At 31.0% G+C, this 14,200-nt stretch overlaps 2 protein-coding genes across 2 annotated transcripts; one reads left to right on the top strand and one right to left on the bottom strand.

The window, feature by feature from the left end:
* Nucleotides 1–2,633: 2,633 nt before the first annotated feature.
* On the bottom strand, nucleotides 2,634–7,476 carry LOC125197581 (protein TIC 214-like). The gene has a single exon (XM_048096326.1). The coding sequence runs from the start codon at nucleotides 7,458–7,460 to the stop codon at nucleotides 2,634–2,636; it is 4,827 nt and encodes a 1,608-aa protein (XP_047952283.1). The 5' UTR covers nucleotides 7,461–7,476.
* Nucleotides 7,477–7,484: 8 nt separating this feature from the next.
* LOC125211567 (protein TIC 214-like) lies at nucleotides 7,485–13,813 on the top strand. The gene has a single exon (XM_048111428.1). It carries the CDS (start codon nucleotides 7,485–7,487, stop codon nucleotides 10,884–10,886), a length of 3,402 nt encoding a protein of 1,133 aa, XP_047967385.1. The 3' UTR covers nucleotides 10,887–13,813.
* The last annotated feature ends 387 nt before the right edge of the window (nucleotides 13,814–14,200 follow it).

The raw sequence follows: 14,200 nt of genomic DNA, 5'->3' as shown, positions 1-14,200 counted from the left end.
AAAATTCGAAAGAAAAATTTAAAACAAACCTTTTGTCAAAAATTGCAGATGATAAAAATCAGTAAATCCAATCATATCGATTAATTCTGATTTAACAACAGTCAGGAGAATATCAAGAAAAGACCAATAGATCATCAAATTCAAGAAAGGGCAAACGTGTAGTTTTTACTGCTAACAGGGAGAATAGGATTCTAATTACCCTAATATGCCGATGAAATAGACGAAGTGGTTTGATAGTTATTCACAACAATCAGATTGGCGGTATAATCGTTTATGAGCTAAAGGCGTAAAATAGTTATTTCAGAGTGTTTCAAGCAAATCACTCCTTCTTTTTTTTTAAAGACACAATTCGTTTTTTCTTGATATCTCCGCATTTAAACTTTTCAAAATTGGGTGGGTAGAAACATTCAACATAGTAGGAAAAGAACAAACAAAAGAGAAGAAAAAAGAAGAACAAAAAAAGGCGAATGAGGCAGAGGCCTGGGATAGCATTCCATTGGCAAGAGGTTGTATGTTAACAATCTATTTTAGAAAAAGTATTCTATTACCTTTATTATAATTACAAATATTGCTATACTCCTATTCGAACTTCCTGAATGGGCTGAGATTTAGAATGGAATAGAGAGATACATCTTAAATGACTATTCCATATCCGAAAGAATTTCCCAAAATTTAATTCAGATAAAAATATTTCTTTCTGTCTGAAACTGGCCAAATCCAAACTACAACCCTCTCAGAATCTAATAGAAAATAAAAAAGAAAAAGATGATTTTGTTTTAACAATTTGGAAAGCGGACTTCCTTTTGTCCCCCCAAAATCCTTCTTTAAACCAATTTTAAGAATTCAAAAAATTGCAATTTAAAAAAAGTACAGTTCAACAGTTAAAGAAACAAAATTACTTCAAAAGGTTTCAAAGAAATCAAAAAATGGTTTATCGAAGTATTTTTCTAAAAATAATAAAAGAACTTTCAAAAGTAAATTCATTGTTTGATTAAGAGAAGTAAATATATTGAAAGAACTTAAGAAGAAAGATTGCATGAGAAATGAGAATTCACAAATCATTTAGTCAAATTGCATTCCGAGTTGGACAAATTATATGACAGAAAAAAGAAAGATCTCACCGATAGAAAAGTACAATCCGAAATCAAATAGAAAGAATCTCAAAAGAGAAAAAAAATAACTACAAGAATAAAAAACCTTGTCCTAACAAACAAGTTATAATGCTAAAAGATTTGCAAATGGAATATTAAAGAAGAAATCCTCGTTATGATTACCCTCCCTTTAAAAATTTTCATTGAAAAATCAACAGATATATTTGTATCTATCGTTAATTCAGAATAAATACAATTTTTCTTAAATTAAAAAATTTATTGATAAAAAAAAACAAGCAAAATTAATACAAAAGAAACTTCAATTTCGCTATTTCGCTATAAAAAGTCACTTGATAAAATCAGTAATATAAAGAATTAGTATTTTTTGACTTATCCACATGTCAAACATATGTATTTTACAATTACCAAACCAAATTAGTAACTCGGTAAGTCTGTTCAACATCAAAAATAAACCCTTTCTTAAGTCTAAAAAAAGGATCTTTTGAAAGACAAGGAATGGTTCATTCGAAATTAGAAATAAGAAACTTCCGGGCTATGAAACAGATCAATGGAAAACTACTTCAGTACCATTTATCTCAGATCAGATGGTCTAAATTAATACAGAAAAATGGCGAAATAGAGTCGCCAGTTGTAGACAAAAGACAAATTTAAGCAGCATTCATATGAAAAAGACCTATTAGTTGGTTCCAAAAAGCAATCTGAAGTATTTTTTATATACTGAAAAGAATTTCAAAATACTATAGATATAATCTTTTATCATATAAATTTATTAATTATAAAAATAAAACGGAATGTGACTCCTTCAGAAATAGAAGCAGTTATACTTAACAGGTCGAAAAATACTATACGGAGGAACATCCTATTCAAGATCTAGGGCAGGTGATATTCAACATACTGAAACGACTGCCATTATTGGTATCAAACCAATAACGATTCATACAAGCTAAATCTTCTAATCGATAATTAGGCCAAAGAAAGAGCTTTAATTTCATTAATTTATTTTTATCTCTATCAAGATGGTTATTTTCATGTGAAACTTGGCTGCTGTTTGTTACGTTCGTTTCATTCCAAAATACTATATTTCTATCTATATAATTTATATTCTTTGAATTGAAACAAATTAGAATTCTCATACGACGTTTAAACGATAAAACATTTTCCGGAACAAGTAAATTAAAATGCTTTTTGTCTCTATTTTTGGTTATTCTTTGATGTGGTAAAATAGTTTCATCCAAATTTTTCTTAGAAACATATCTTTGCTCTTGATATTTTTGATTAATTTGATGCTTACTCTTATGAAGCAGCGAAATACCTATGGTTTGGTACATAATGAATTGTCCGTCTTTTTTGCCAGACAGACGAAGTGGTTCTACAATCAATACTCCTTTCTTCATCAATTCTGAGAGAGTCAAATTCTTTTGAATCAACATTATATCCAAACTCATTGCTCTCTTTTGAATCGAGGATATAGTAATTTTTCTTGGATCTATCAGTCTAAGCAGGAGACAATAGATCTTGATATTATTGATCATTCTTTGATTCAAAGTTGCGCCCCATCTTAATTGAAAAAGCAAATAATGTTTCAGGAAGAAATCTAGTTCTGCTTCTGTATTGCTTTTGTATTGTCATGTCCGAGCTTGCATAATTTTCTTCAATATCTTTTTGTTGTGAGAAAACGGATTCGCGATCTCCTTGGCTTATGGGTTCTTTTTGTTCTTCATTTCGATGCTTTTTATTCGATGCTATCAACAAATTTATCCTTTTATTTTCATTAATATTTTTACTACTATTTAAATTTAAAAGAAGTAATTTGCTTGGTATAAACCAAGGTTTCATTTTATATGCCTTATAAAGTAACACAAATTCTGGGAAGAGCCAAAATTCCAGATTCGATATAGAACGCTTTAGCCTTTTTTCATTCATTCCCATCCAATCAAAAAATCTTTTGTGTAGATTTTGTGAATTGGTTTCTGGAATCATAAGATATAAAATATTTTTTTTAGAAATTATTGGAGAGTTGTTAGTACGAATGTTCGCATTTTGATACCTATTGGTATCAATTAGGATCCAGGCCTCAATATCAATATCGACTTTTTGTCTAAGATAAAAATTGAAAATTTTCCAATCAAAATATTTTCTATCAGCTGGTTTTTCCATATATGGAATATCAACCTGCCCTAGATCATTTGGAATAGGGATGTTCCTCCGTATATCAAAAAAGTATTTTTTCGACCTGTTAGAAGTATAAGAAATTTCTTGCTTCTTATTTCCTTGAAAGGGAGGTCTATAAAAAAAGCATTCCGTTTTATTTTTATAATTAATAAATTTATATGATAAAAGATTATATCTATAGTATTTTCGAAAATTATCTTTTTCAGTATATAATAAATATACTTCAGATTGCTTTTTGGAACCAACTAATAGGTCTTTTTCATATGAATGCTGCTTGCTTAAATTTGTCTTTTTGTCTATACAACGCTGGCGAACTCTATTTCGCCATTTTTCTGGTATTAATTTAGACCATCTGATCTGAGATAAATGGTACTGAAAATGCCCTTTTAACCAGTTTTTCCATTGATCTGTTTCATAGCCCGGAAGTTTCTTATTTGCTAATTTCGAATGAACCATTCCTTGTCTTTCAAAAGAATCCTTTATTTTAGACTTAAGAAAAGGGTTTATTCTTTGATGTTGAACAACAGATCTTACCGAGTTACTAATTTGGATTTGTGATAATTTGTAAAATACATATGTTTGTGACATGTAGGATAAGTCATAAAAAATACGTGAATTTTCTTTAATATTACTGATTTTATCAAGTGACTTTTTTATAGCCGAAATAAGCGAAATTGAAGTTTTCTTTTTTGTATTAATTTTTGCTTGTTTTCTTTGATTATTCTTATCAATAAATTTTTTTGTTAATTTAAGAAAAAGTTCTGTATTTATTCTGGGAATATTAACGATAGATACAAATATATCTGTATAGATTTTTTCAATGAAAATTTTTAAAAGGGAGGGTAATTTACGGATTAATCGAGGATTTCTTCTTTTTAATATTTGCCATTTTGCAAATCTTTTAGCATTATAACTTGTTTTGTTAGGACTAAGGTTTTTTATTCTTGTAGTTACTTTTTTTTTCTCTTTTGAGATTCTTTCTATTTGATTTCGGATTGTACTTGTTCTATCGGTGAGATCTTTCATTTTTTTTTCTGTCAATCGATAATTTGTCCAACTCGGAGATGCAATTTGACTAAATGATTTGTGAATCATCTCATTGCTTCTCATGCAATCTTTTTCTTCTTTAAGTTCTTTCAATTTATATACTTCTACTTCTCTTAATCTAAACAATAGAATTGGATTTACTTTTGAAAGTTCTTTTATTATTTTTTTTAGAAAAAAAATACTTCCGATAAACCATTTTTTGATTTCTTTTGAAACCTTTTGAAGTAATTTTGTTTTTTCTTTGAAAACTGTTAGAACTAGAAAATACTTCTTTTTAAATTTTGCAATTTTTTTTTTGAATTCCTTAAAAATTGGTTTAAAAAAAGAAGGACGTTTTCGGGGCGGACCAAAAGGAAGTTCCGCTTCCATTCCCCAAATTGTTAAAAAACAAAAATCATCTTTTTCTTTTTTATTTTCTATTAGATCTTTCTGAGAGGGTTGTAGTTTGGATTTGTGCCAAGGTTTCAGACAGAAAGGAAACAATATTTTTATCTGAATACCATCTGTCAACCAATTTTTGGGAAATTCTGTTTCGGATAATGGAACACCATTATAGGTACATTTAAGATGTATCTCTCTATTCCATTCCTGGAAATCCTCAGCCCATTCAGGAAGTTCGAATAGGAGTATACGGCCAATATTTTTTGTAATTATTAATAAAGGTAATAGAATACTTTTTCTAAAAATAGATTGAGTTAGTAACATACAACCTCTTACTACTTGCGCAAGTGGAATGCTATCCCAGGCCTCTGCTATCTCTATTCGCACTTTTTCTTTTCTTTTGTTCTTTTCTTTTTTTTCTTCTCTTTTTGTTTGTTCTTTTGCATACTCTACTATGTTGAATGCTTTTCCCTTACCCACCCAATTTTGAAAAAAAAGTTTAATCAATGCGGAGATATCAAAAGAAAAAACAGGGAATTTTTGTAGTCTTTCAAAAAAAAGGAAGGAGTGCGCATTTGCTTGAAACAACTCTGAAATAACTATTTTACGCCTTTGAGCTCGCATAGAACCTTTGATTATACCCCGCCGAAAGTCTGATTGTTGTGAATAACGTATCAAAGCCACTTCGTCTATTTCATCGGGCATATTAGTATGGGTAATATTAGAATCACTATTCTCCCTGTTAGCAGTAAAAATCACTACACGTTTGCCCTTTCTTGAACGAATTTGATGATCTATTGGTACGTTTTCTTGATATTCTCCTGACTGTTGTTCTAAATCGGTAATTAATCTGTATGACCGTTGGGGTATTTTTTTACTGATTTTTTTTATCGATTTTCTGCTAATTTTTCGACCATCAAAATTGGTTTGAGTTAAAAAATTTTTAAAACTTTTTGTTCCTTTTTCGGAATCTATTCTTCCTTTTGAAAATAAAAAAGGATCTTTCAGGGTTAGATTGGGAGATCCTGATTCTCTAACAAATTTACTGATGAAAGTTAAAAAATGAAAAATTTCTGTTGATAATGGTTTTTTTTCAAATCTATTTTTTGTCAGTTCAAATTTTCGATAATCGGCATCTGGAAGAAGTATACCATGAATTCGATTTATCTCAAATTTCTCTATGAGATTTTCTATTAAAGTATTGTTTAATGTTGAAAGAGAAAGGTTTTTGTAGATTGTTTTACGATATGATCCGTTCAAGAAGGGATCATATACTTTTGATAAGTATTCGTTTGTAGAATCCTCATTACATAATCGAGTTCTTGTTTCCAGTACCCTCAAAGAAAAAGCTTCTTTGTCTAGAGCTTTAATTCGATTTTTAAATTCGTTGTTGAAACTTTTCCCTTTTTCTTTGTTGGTATAAACCCAAGGATTGTAAAGTTCATTACATGCAGATTTTTCGAAAAGATGGGTCGATATCCTTTTTTTTATCATTTCAAAAAAAATGGATAAACCAGGAGGATATGTAAAAGAAATTCTTTCTTTTCCATCACTTTGACATATGTCAAAAAAATATTGCGACATTTCATTTCTCACAACCCTGTCAAAGTTATTATTTTTTATGTATCGAAATGGTCGATTCCATCGCTTCGAATCGAAAAGAACAGTTATAAAAGGTTTGTCAAAAAAGAAAGGATTTTTATTTTCCGTTTTTGAATCATTTATTTTGAATCTTGCATTTTCCTGATTCTCGTTGATATTCATTAGATAAGACTCTTCAGAAACGCGTCTATTTTTAGAGTCTGTCTCTGTAAATCGAAAGTGGAATTCATTTTCCTTTCCATTCACTCGGATTTCTTCCGTTTTATCGATTTTGTTCGGATCCGCCTTTTCTTCCGAAAAAAAGGAAGGAGAAGGATCTTCTTCGGTGGATCCCTCTTGTTCCTGTTTAGTCCCCTTCATTTCGGAAGCTGTTTCTATTTCTACATCTCTTTCTTCCGTTTTTGAGGTTTCTTTGAGTTTCTTAGTAAAAAGGGGTGACGGTATTCTGCCTAAATAGTAGACACAGGTAATAAATAAGAGAATACTAAAGATCCGAGCCATAGAATTTCTCAATTCTGATACAAGGTACTTATTAGATCGAATGTACTTATTCGATCTAATAGAATTATTTTGCCGTATCCAGACTAATACCAATCCAAGCCATTTCATGAATAAAATGTGACCAATTAACCAACCAACAAAACTACTTGTTACAAATAACATCTTGTTGTTGCATCGAAACATATAAATGTTGACTAATCTGGCTAACATTGAACTTGGTAAAATGAAATGGTTGAATAATTGAAAAATGAGATTATTCAGGAATAAACATTGAATGCTGAAATTACGCATTGAATTTCTGGTAGTAGATCCATAATCAAAAAAGTGATTGTTCCAGAAGAAATGAAACAAAAGATATGGTAGAGCTAGGACAGTTATTGTATGAGGTCTATCCAATGCTAGATGCAGAGGCGCATAATAGATCGATATGAACATCATGAGCTGTCCCGTAATAAAACCAGTTGTTGCTGATACCTTCTTCTCGGTTCCTTCTTCCATAACCTGAGCTCGGAGAACGAAGAGATAAGAGGGCCCTATAGAGAATGTGGTCAGAAATCCATAATAGAGTCCGACCACAACGACCGAATTGATTAGCTTCATGCATAAGGATACTAGATTACCTAGTAGAAAAGATTGAAAAATCATCACAAACCTCCCTTTTTTCTTTCTATGCGAGCTCAAAGGCGTAAAATAGTTATTTCAGAGTTGTTTCAAGCAAATGCGCACTCCTTCCTTTTTTTTGAAAGACTACAAAAATTCCCTGTTTTTTCTTTTGATATCTCCGCATTGATTAAACTTTTTTTTCAAAATTGGGTGGGTAAGGGAAAAGCATTCAACATAGTAGAGTATGCAAAAGAACAAACAAAAAGAGAAGAAAAAAAAGAAAAGAACAAAAGAAAAGAAAAAGTGCGAATAGAGATAGCAGAGGCCTGGGATAGCATTCCACTTGCGCAAGTAGTAAGAGGTTGTATGTTACTAACTCAATCTATTTTTAGAAAAAGTATTCTATTACCTTTATTAATAATTACAAAAAATATTGGCCGTATACTCCTATTCGAACTTCCTGAATGGGCTGAGGATTTCCAGGAATGGAATAGAGAGATACATCTTAAATGTACCTATAATGGTGTTCCATTATCCGAAACAGAATTTCCCAAAAATTGGTTGACAGATGGTATTCAGATAAAAATATTGTTTCCTTTCTGTCTGAAACCTTGGCACAAATCCAAACTACAACCCTCTCAGAAAGATCTAATAGAAAATAAAAAAGAAAAAGATGATTTTTGTTTTTTAACAATTTGGGGAATGGAAGCGGAACTTCCTTTTGGTCCGCCCCGAAAACGTCCTTCTTTTTTTAAACCAATTTTTAAGGAATTCAAAAAAAAAATTGCAAAATTTAAAAAGAAGTATTTTCTAGTTCTAACAGTTTTCAAAGAAAAAACAAAATTACTTCAAAAGGTTTCAAAAGAAATCAAAAAATGGTTTATCGGAAGTATTTTTTTTCTAAAAAAAATAATAAAAGAACTTTCAAAAGTAAATCCAATTCTATTGTTTAGATTAAGAGAAGTAGAAGTATATAAATTGAAAGAACTTAAAGAAGAAAAAGATTGCATGAGAAGCAATGAGATGATTCACAAATCATTTAGTCAAATTGCATCTCCGAGTTGGACAAATTATCGATTGACAGAAAAAAAAATGAAAGATCTCACCGATAGAACAAGTACAATCCGAAATCAAATAGAAAGAATCTCAAAAGAGAAAAAAAAAGTAACTACAAGAATAAAAAACCTTAGTCCTAACAAAACAAGTTATAATGCTAAAAGATTTGCAAAATGGCAAATATTAAAAAGAAGAAATCCTCGATTAATCCGTAAATTACCCTCCCTTTTAAAAATTTTCATTGAAAAAATCTATACAGATATATTTGTATCTATCGTTAATATTCCCAGAATAAATACAGAACTTTTTCTTAAATTAACAAAAAAATTTATTGATAAGAATAATCAAAGAAAACAAGCAAAAATTAATACAAAAAAGAAAACTTCAATTTCGCTTATTTCGGCTATAAAAAAGTCACTTGATAAAATCAGTAATATTAAAGAAAATTCACGTATTTTTTATGACTTATCCTACATGTCACAAACATATGTATTTTACAAATTATCACAAATCCAAATTAGTAACTCGGTAAGATCTGTTGTTCAACATCAAAGAATAAACCCTTTTCTTAAGTCTAAAATAAAGGATTCTTTTGAAAGACAAGGAATGGTTCATTCGAAATTAGCAAATAAGAAACTTCCGGGCTATGAAACAGATCAATGGAAAAACTGGTTAAAAGGGCATTTTCAGTACCATTTATCTCAGATCAGATGGTCTAAATTAATACCAGAAAAATGGCGAAATAGAGTTCGCCAGCGTTGTATAGACAAAAAGACAAATTTAAGCAAGCAGCATTCATATGAAAAAGACCTATTAGTTGGTTCCAAAAAGCAATCTGAAGTATATTTATTATATACTGAAAAAGATAATTTTCGAAAATACTATAGATATAATCTTTTATCATATAAATTTATTAATTATAAAAATAAAACGGAATGCTTTTTTTATAGACCTCCCTTTCAAGGAAATAAGAAGCAAGAAATTTCTTATACTTCTAACAGGTCGAAAAAATACTTTTTTGATATACGGAGGAACATCCCTATTCCAAATGATCTAGGGCAGGTTGATATTCCATATATGGAAAAACCAGCTGATAGAAAATATTTTGATTGGAAAATTTTCAATTTTTATCTTAGACAAAAAGTCGATATTGATATTGAGGCCTGGATCCTAATTGATACCAATAGGTATCAAAATGCGAACATTCGTACTAACAACTCTCCAATAATTTCTAAAAAAAATATTTTATATCTTATGATTCCAGAAACCAATTCACAAAATCTACACAAAAGATTTTTTGATTGGATGGGAATGAATGAAAAAAGGCTAAAGCGTTCTATATCGAATCTGGAATTTTGGCTCTTCCCAGAATTTGTGTTACTTTATAAGGCATATAAAATGAAACCTTGGTTTATACCAAGCAAATTACTTCTTTTAAATTTAAATAGTAGTAAAAATATTAATGAAAATAAAAGGATAAATTTGTTGATAGCATCGAATAAAAAGCATCGAAATGAAGAACAAAAAGAACCCATAAGCCAAGGAGATCGCGAATCCGTTTTCTCACAACAAAAAGATATTGAAGAAAATTATGCAAGCTCGGACATGAAAAAAGCGAAAAAGAAAAAACAATACAAAAGCAATACAGAAGCAGAACTAGATTTCTTCCTGAAACATTATTTGCTTTTTCAATTAAGATGGGGCGCAACTTTGAATCAAAGAATGATCAATAATATCAAGATCTATTGTCTCCTGCTTAGACTGATAGATCCAAGAAAAATTACTATATCCTCGATTCAAAAGAGAGCAATGAGTTTGGATATAATGTTGATTCAAAAGAATTTGACTCTCTCAGAATTGATGAAGAAAGGAGTATTGATTGTAGAACCACTTCGTCTGTCTGGCAAAAAAGACGGACAATTCATTATGTACCAAACCATAGGTATTTCGCTGCTTCATAAGAGTAAGCATCAAATTAATCAAAAATATCAAGAGCAAAGATATGTTTCTAAGAAAAATTTGGATGAAACTATTTTACCACATCAAAGAATAACCAAAAATAGAGACAAAAAGCATTTTAATTTACTTGTTCCGGAAAATGTTTTATCGTTTAAACGTCGTAGAAAAGTGAGAATTCTAATTTGTTTCAATTCAAAGAATATAAATTATATAGATAGAAATATAGTATTTTGGAATGAAACGAACGTAACAAACAGCAGCCAAGTTTCACATGAAAATAACCATCTTGATAGAGATAAAAATAAATTAATGAAATTAAAGCTCTTTCTTTGGCCTAATTATCGATTAGAAGATTTAGCTTGTATGAATCGTTATTGGTTTGATACCAATAATGGCAGTCGTTTCAGTATGTTAAGGATACATCTGTATCCGCGATTGAAATTTTGTGAATAATACATTTTTCTATATAGCCTAGATCCTATTTCTATATACCCTAGAATAGAAAATATAATTTCTAGGGTATATCAAAGTAAACACATATACAGACCATCCGCTTTTATTGTCTCACATCTCGTTCTAGTATCCAATATGAAATTACTTTGAATAATATCTCAATTAGATCTCGAAATGAATTAACAGAAACTTATGAATTTTAGGTCTAAATTCTTCCATGTGAAAATGTACCAATTGTTTTCTATTCCTATCTAAATAGAATTTCAAATTCGATTGATTGGTTTGAATTCAGAAAATTAGGAGTTTCTTACATTAAATTATTGTATATACCACATACAAATTAATAGCATTATTATTACTGATCGGTAAAATCCATATCTGTACAAGGAAAAAGGAGCATTTTTTTATGGTAAAAAATTCCGTAATTTCGATTATTTCTCAAAAAGAAAACGAAGAAAATAGAGGGTCTGTTGAATTTCAAGTATTCAGTTTCACCACTAAGATAAGGAGACTTACTTCACATTTGGAATTGCACAAAAAAGACTTTTCATCTCAGAGAGGTTTGCGCAAAATTTTGGGAAAACGTCAACGACTACTAGCCTATTTGTCAAAAAGAAGTAGAGGACGCTATAAAGAATTAATTGATGAGTTGGATATTCGAGAAATAAAAACACGTTAATTTGAAGCATGATACTTTTTGATGAGCTTAGTCATTTAAATGGGAATGAACTTCTTTTTACTTTCAGAAATGCATGGAAGACTGACTCGGTAAAAACTTATGATTACACCAATTCCAAGAAACGACCTTATGATAGTGAATATGGGGCCTCACCACCCATCAATGCATGGTGTTCTTCGACTGATCGTTACTCTCGACGGTGAAGATGTTATTGACTGTGAACCTATATTAGGTTATTTACATAGAGGAATGGAGAAAATTGCGGAAAATCGAACAATTATACAATATTTGCCTTATGTAACACGTTGGGATTATTTAGCTACCATGTTTACAGAAGCAATAACCGTAAATGGACCCGAACAGCTAGGCAATATTCAAGTACCTAAAAGGGCTAGCTATATTAGAGCTATTATGCTGGAGTTGAGTCGTATCGCTTCCCATTTGTTATGGCTTGGTCCTTTTATGGCAGATATTGGGGCACAGACCCCCTTTTTCTATATTTTTCGAGAACGAGAATTAATATATGACCTATTTGAAGCTGCTACCGGTATGCGCATGATGCATAATTATTTTCGTATCGGAGGAGTTGCTGCTGATCTACCTTATGGCTGGGTAGATAAATGTTTGGATTTTTGCGATTATTTTTTAACTGGGGTTGCTGAATATCAAAAGCTTATTACACGAAATCCTATTTTTTTAGAACGAGTTGAAGGCGTAGGTATTATTGGTGGAGAAGAAGCACTAAATTGGGGTTTATCGGGGCCAATGCTACGAGCTTCGGGAATACAATGGGATCTTCGTAAAGTTGATCGTTATGAGTGTTATGACGAATTTGATTGGGAGATTCAATGGCAAAACGAAGGTGATTCATTAGCTCGTTATTTAGTACGAATCGGTGAAATGAGAGAATCCATAAAAATAATCCAACAAGCCTTGGAAGGAATTCCAGGGGGGCCCTATGAGAATTTAGAAAGCCGGCGCTTTGATAGAATAAAAGACCCTGAATGGAATGATTTTGAATATCGATTTATTAGTAAAAAGCCTTCTCCCACTTTTGAATTATCCAAGCAAGAACTTTATGTAAGAGTCGAAGCACCAAAAGGAGAATTGGGAATTTTTCTGATCGGAGATCAGAGTGTTTTTCCTTGGAGATGGAAAATCCGACCGCCGGGGTTTATCAACTTGCAAATTCTTCCGCAGTTAGTTAAAAGAATGAAATTGGCTGATATTATGACGATACTAGGTAGTATAGATATCATTATGGGAGAAGTTGATCGTTGAAATGATAATTGATATAATAGAAATAGAAGCTATCCATTCTTTTTCCAGATTGGAAGCCTTAAAAGAAGTTTATGGGATCATATGGATGCTTGTCCCTATTTTCATTCTTGTATTAGGAATCACACTGGGTGTTTTAGTAATTGTTTGGTTAGAAAGAGAAATATCCGCAGGGATACAGCAACGTATTGGACCCGAATATGCGGGACCTTTGGGAATTCTTCAAGCTTTAGCCGATGGTACAAAACTACTTTTCAAAGAAAATATTCTTCCATCTAGAGGAGATACTCGTTTATTCAGTATTGGTCCATCCATAGCAGTCATATCCATTTTACTAAGTTATTCAATAATTCCTTTTAGCTATCACTTTATTCTAGCTGATCTTAGTATTGGTGTTTTTTTATGGATCGCCATTTCAAGTCTTGCTCCCGTTGGATTGCTTATGTCAGGATATGGATCAAATAATAAATATTCCTTTTTAGGTGGATTAAGGGCTGCTGCTCAATCAATTAGTTATGAAATACCATTAACTCTATGTGTATTATCAATATCTCTACGTGTGATTCGGTGAGACATAAAAATTCCCCCATTTCTTTTCTTTCTAACAAGAAAGTCAAACGGTTTGAATATCGATTTTTTATTCATCATTGGATTGATGAATTAAACCAGATAGTTATATGAGTGAAATAAAACGGCTTAAAAATTTGCTGTTAAAAGAATGAAATCTCATTTCCTACGTACAAGAATTAAGTGAAAGTAAACATAAGCAGTCAAGGCTGTTTACCCCGAGATTTGCTGATTAGTCATCATGGCTTGAAGCGGGTTTAAAAGATCAATTGTATGGGTTTTTTCTATACTATTACCATAGCATAGATATATTATCTTAATGAAAGATTAAAAAAAACGAGTGGATGGTTAGGAAGACCAAGATACACAAAGGATTAGTAATGGAGATTCTGAAAATTATCCATATAGGATATTTTTGTTATAGAAAAATAATTCGAATTGGGGCTTTAAGTTGGTAGAAATTATTAAGAAGTACCTCCCCATATTTGTATATACAACAACAAAGTACAGAGTTCATAGTGACCTTCAAACATGTAAACACAAAACAGAGAGTACGACCCCTACATACAGAAAAAAATGGTGTAATTAAAACATAATTTGTATATGTAGCAGCAAAATAGAGAGTTCGAATCCAACAATCTAAAACTTGAGATCCTTTACAAAGAGAGCAACCATCACACGCACCAAAATGACGTAATAGATACATAAGCATATACCAAGTGAGCGAAAGGTACTTACCGTTGTGTGAGCTTAGGTGAATCGGTTGACTTCGAACTGCAAGAGTCGCAAT

This window comes from Salvia hispanica, chromosome 1 (assembly GCF_023119035.1).
Source record: "Salvia hispanica cultivar TCC Black 2014 chromosome 1, UniMelb_Shisp_WGS_1.0, whole genome shotgun sequence".
Classification (NCBI taxonomy): domain Eukaryota; kingdom Viridiplantae; phylum Streptophyta; class Magnoliopsida; order Lamiales; family Lamiaceae; genus Salvia; species Salvia hispanica.
Note: the sequence above shows the minus strand (reverse complement) of the source record. Positions and strands in the feature narration are given on the sequence as shown.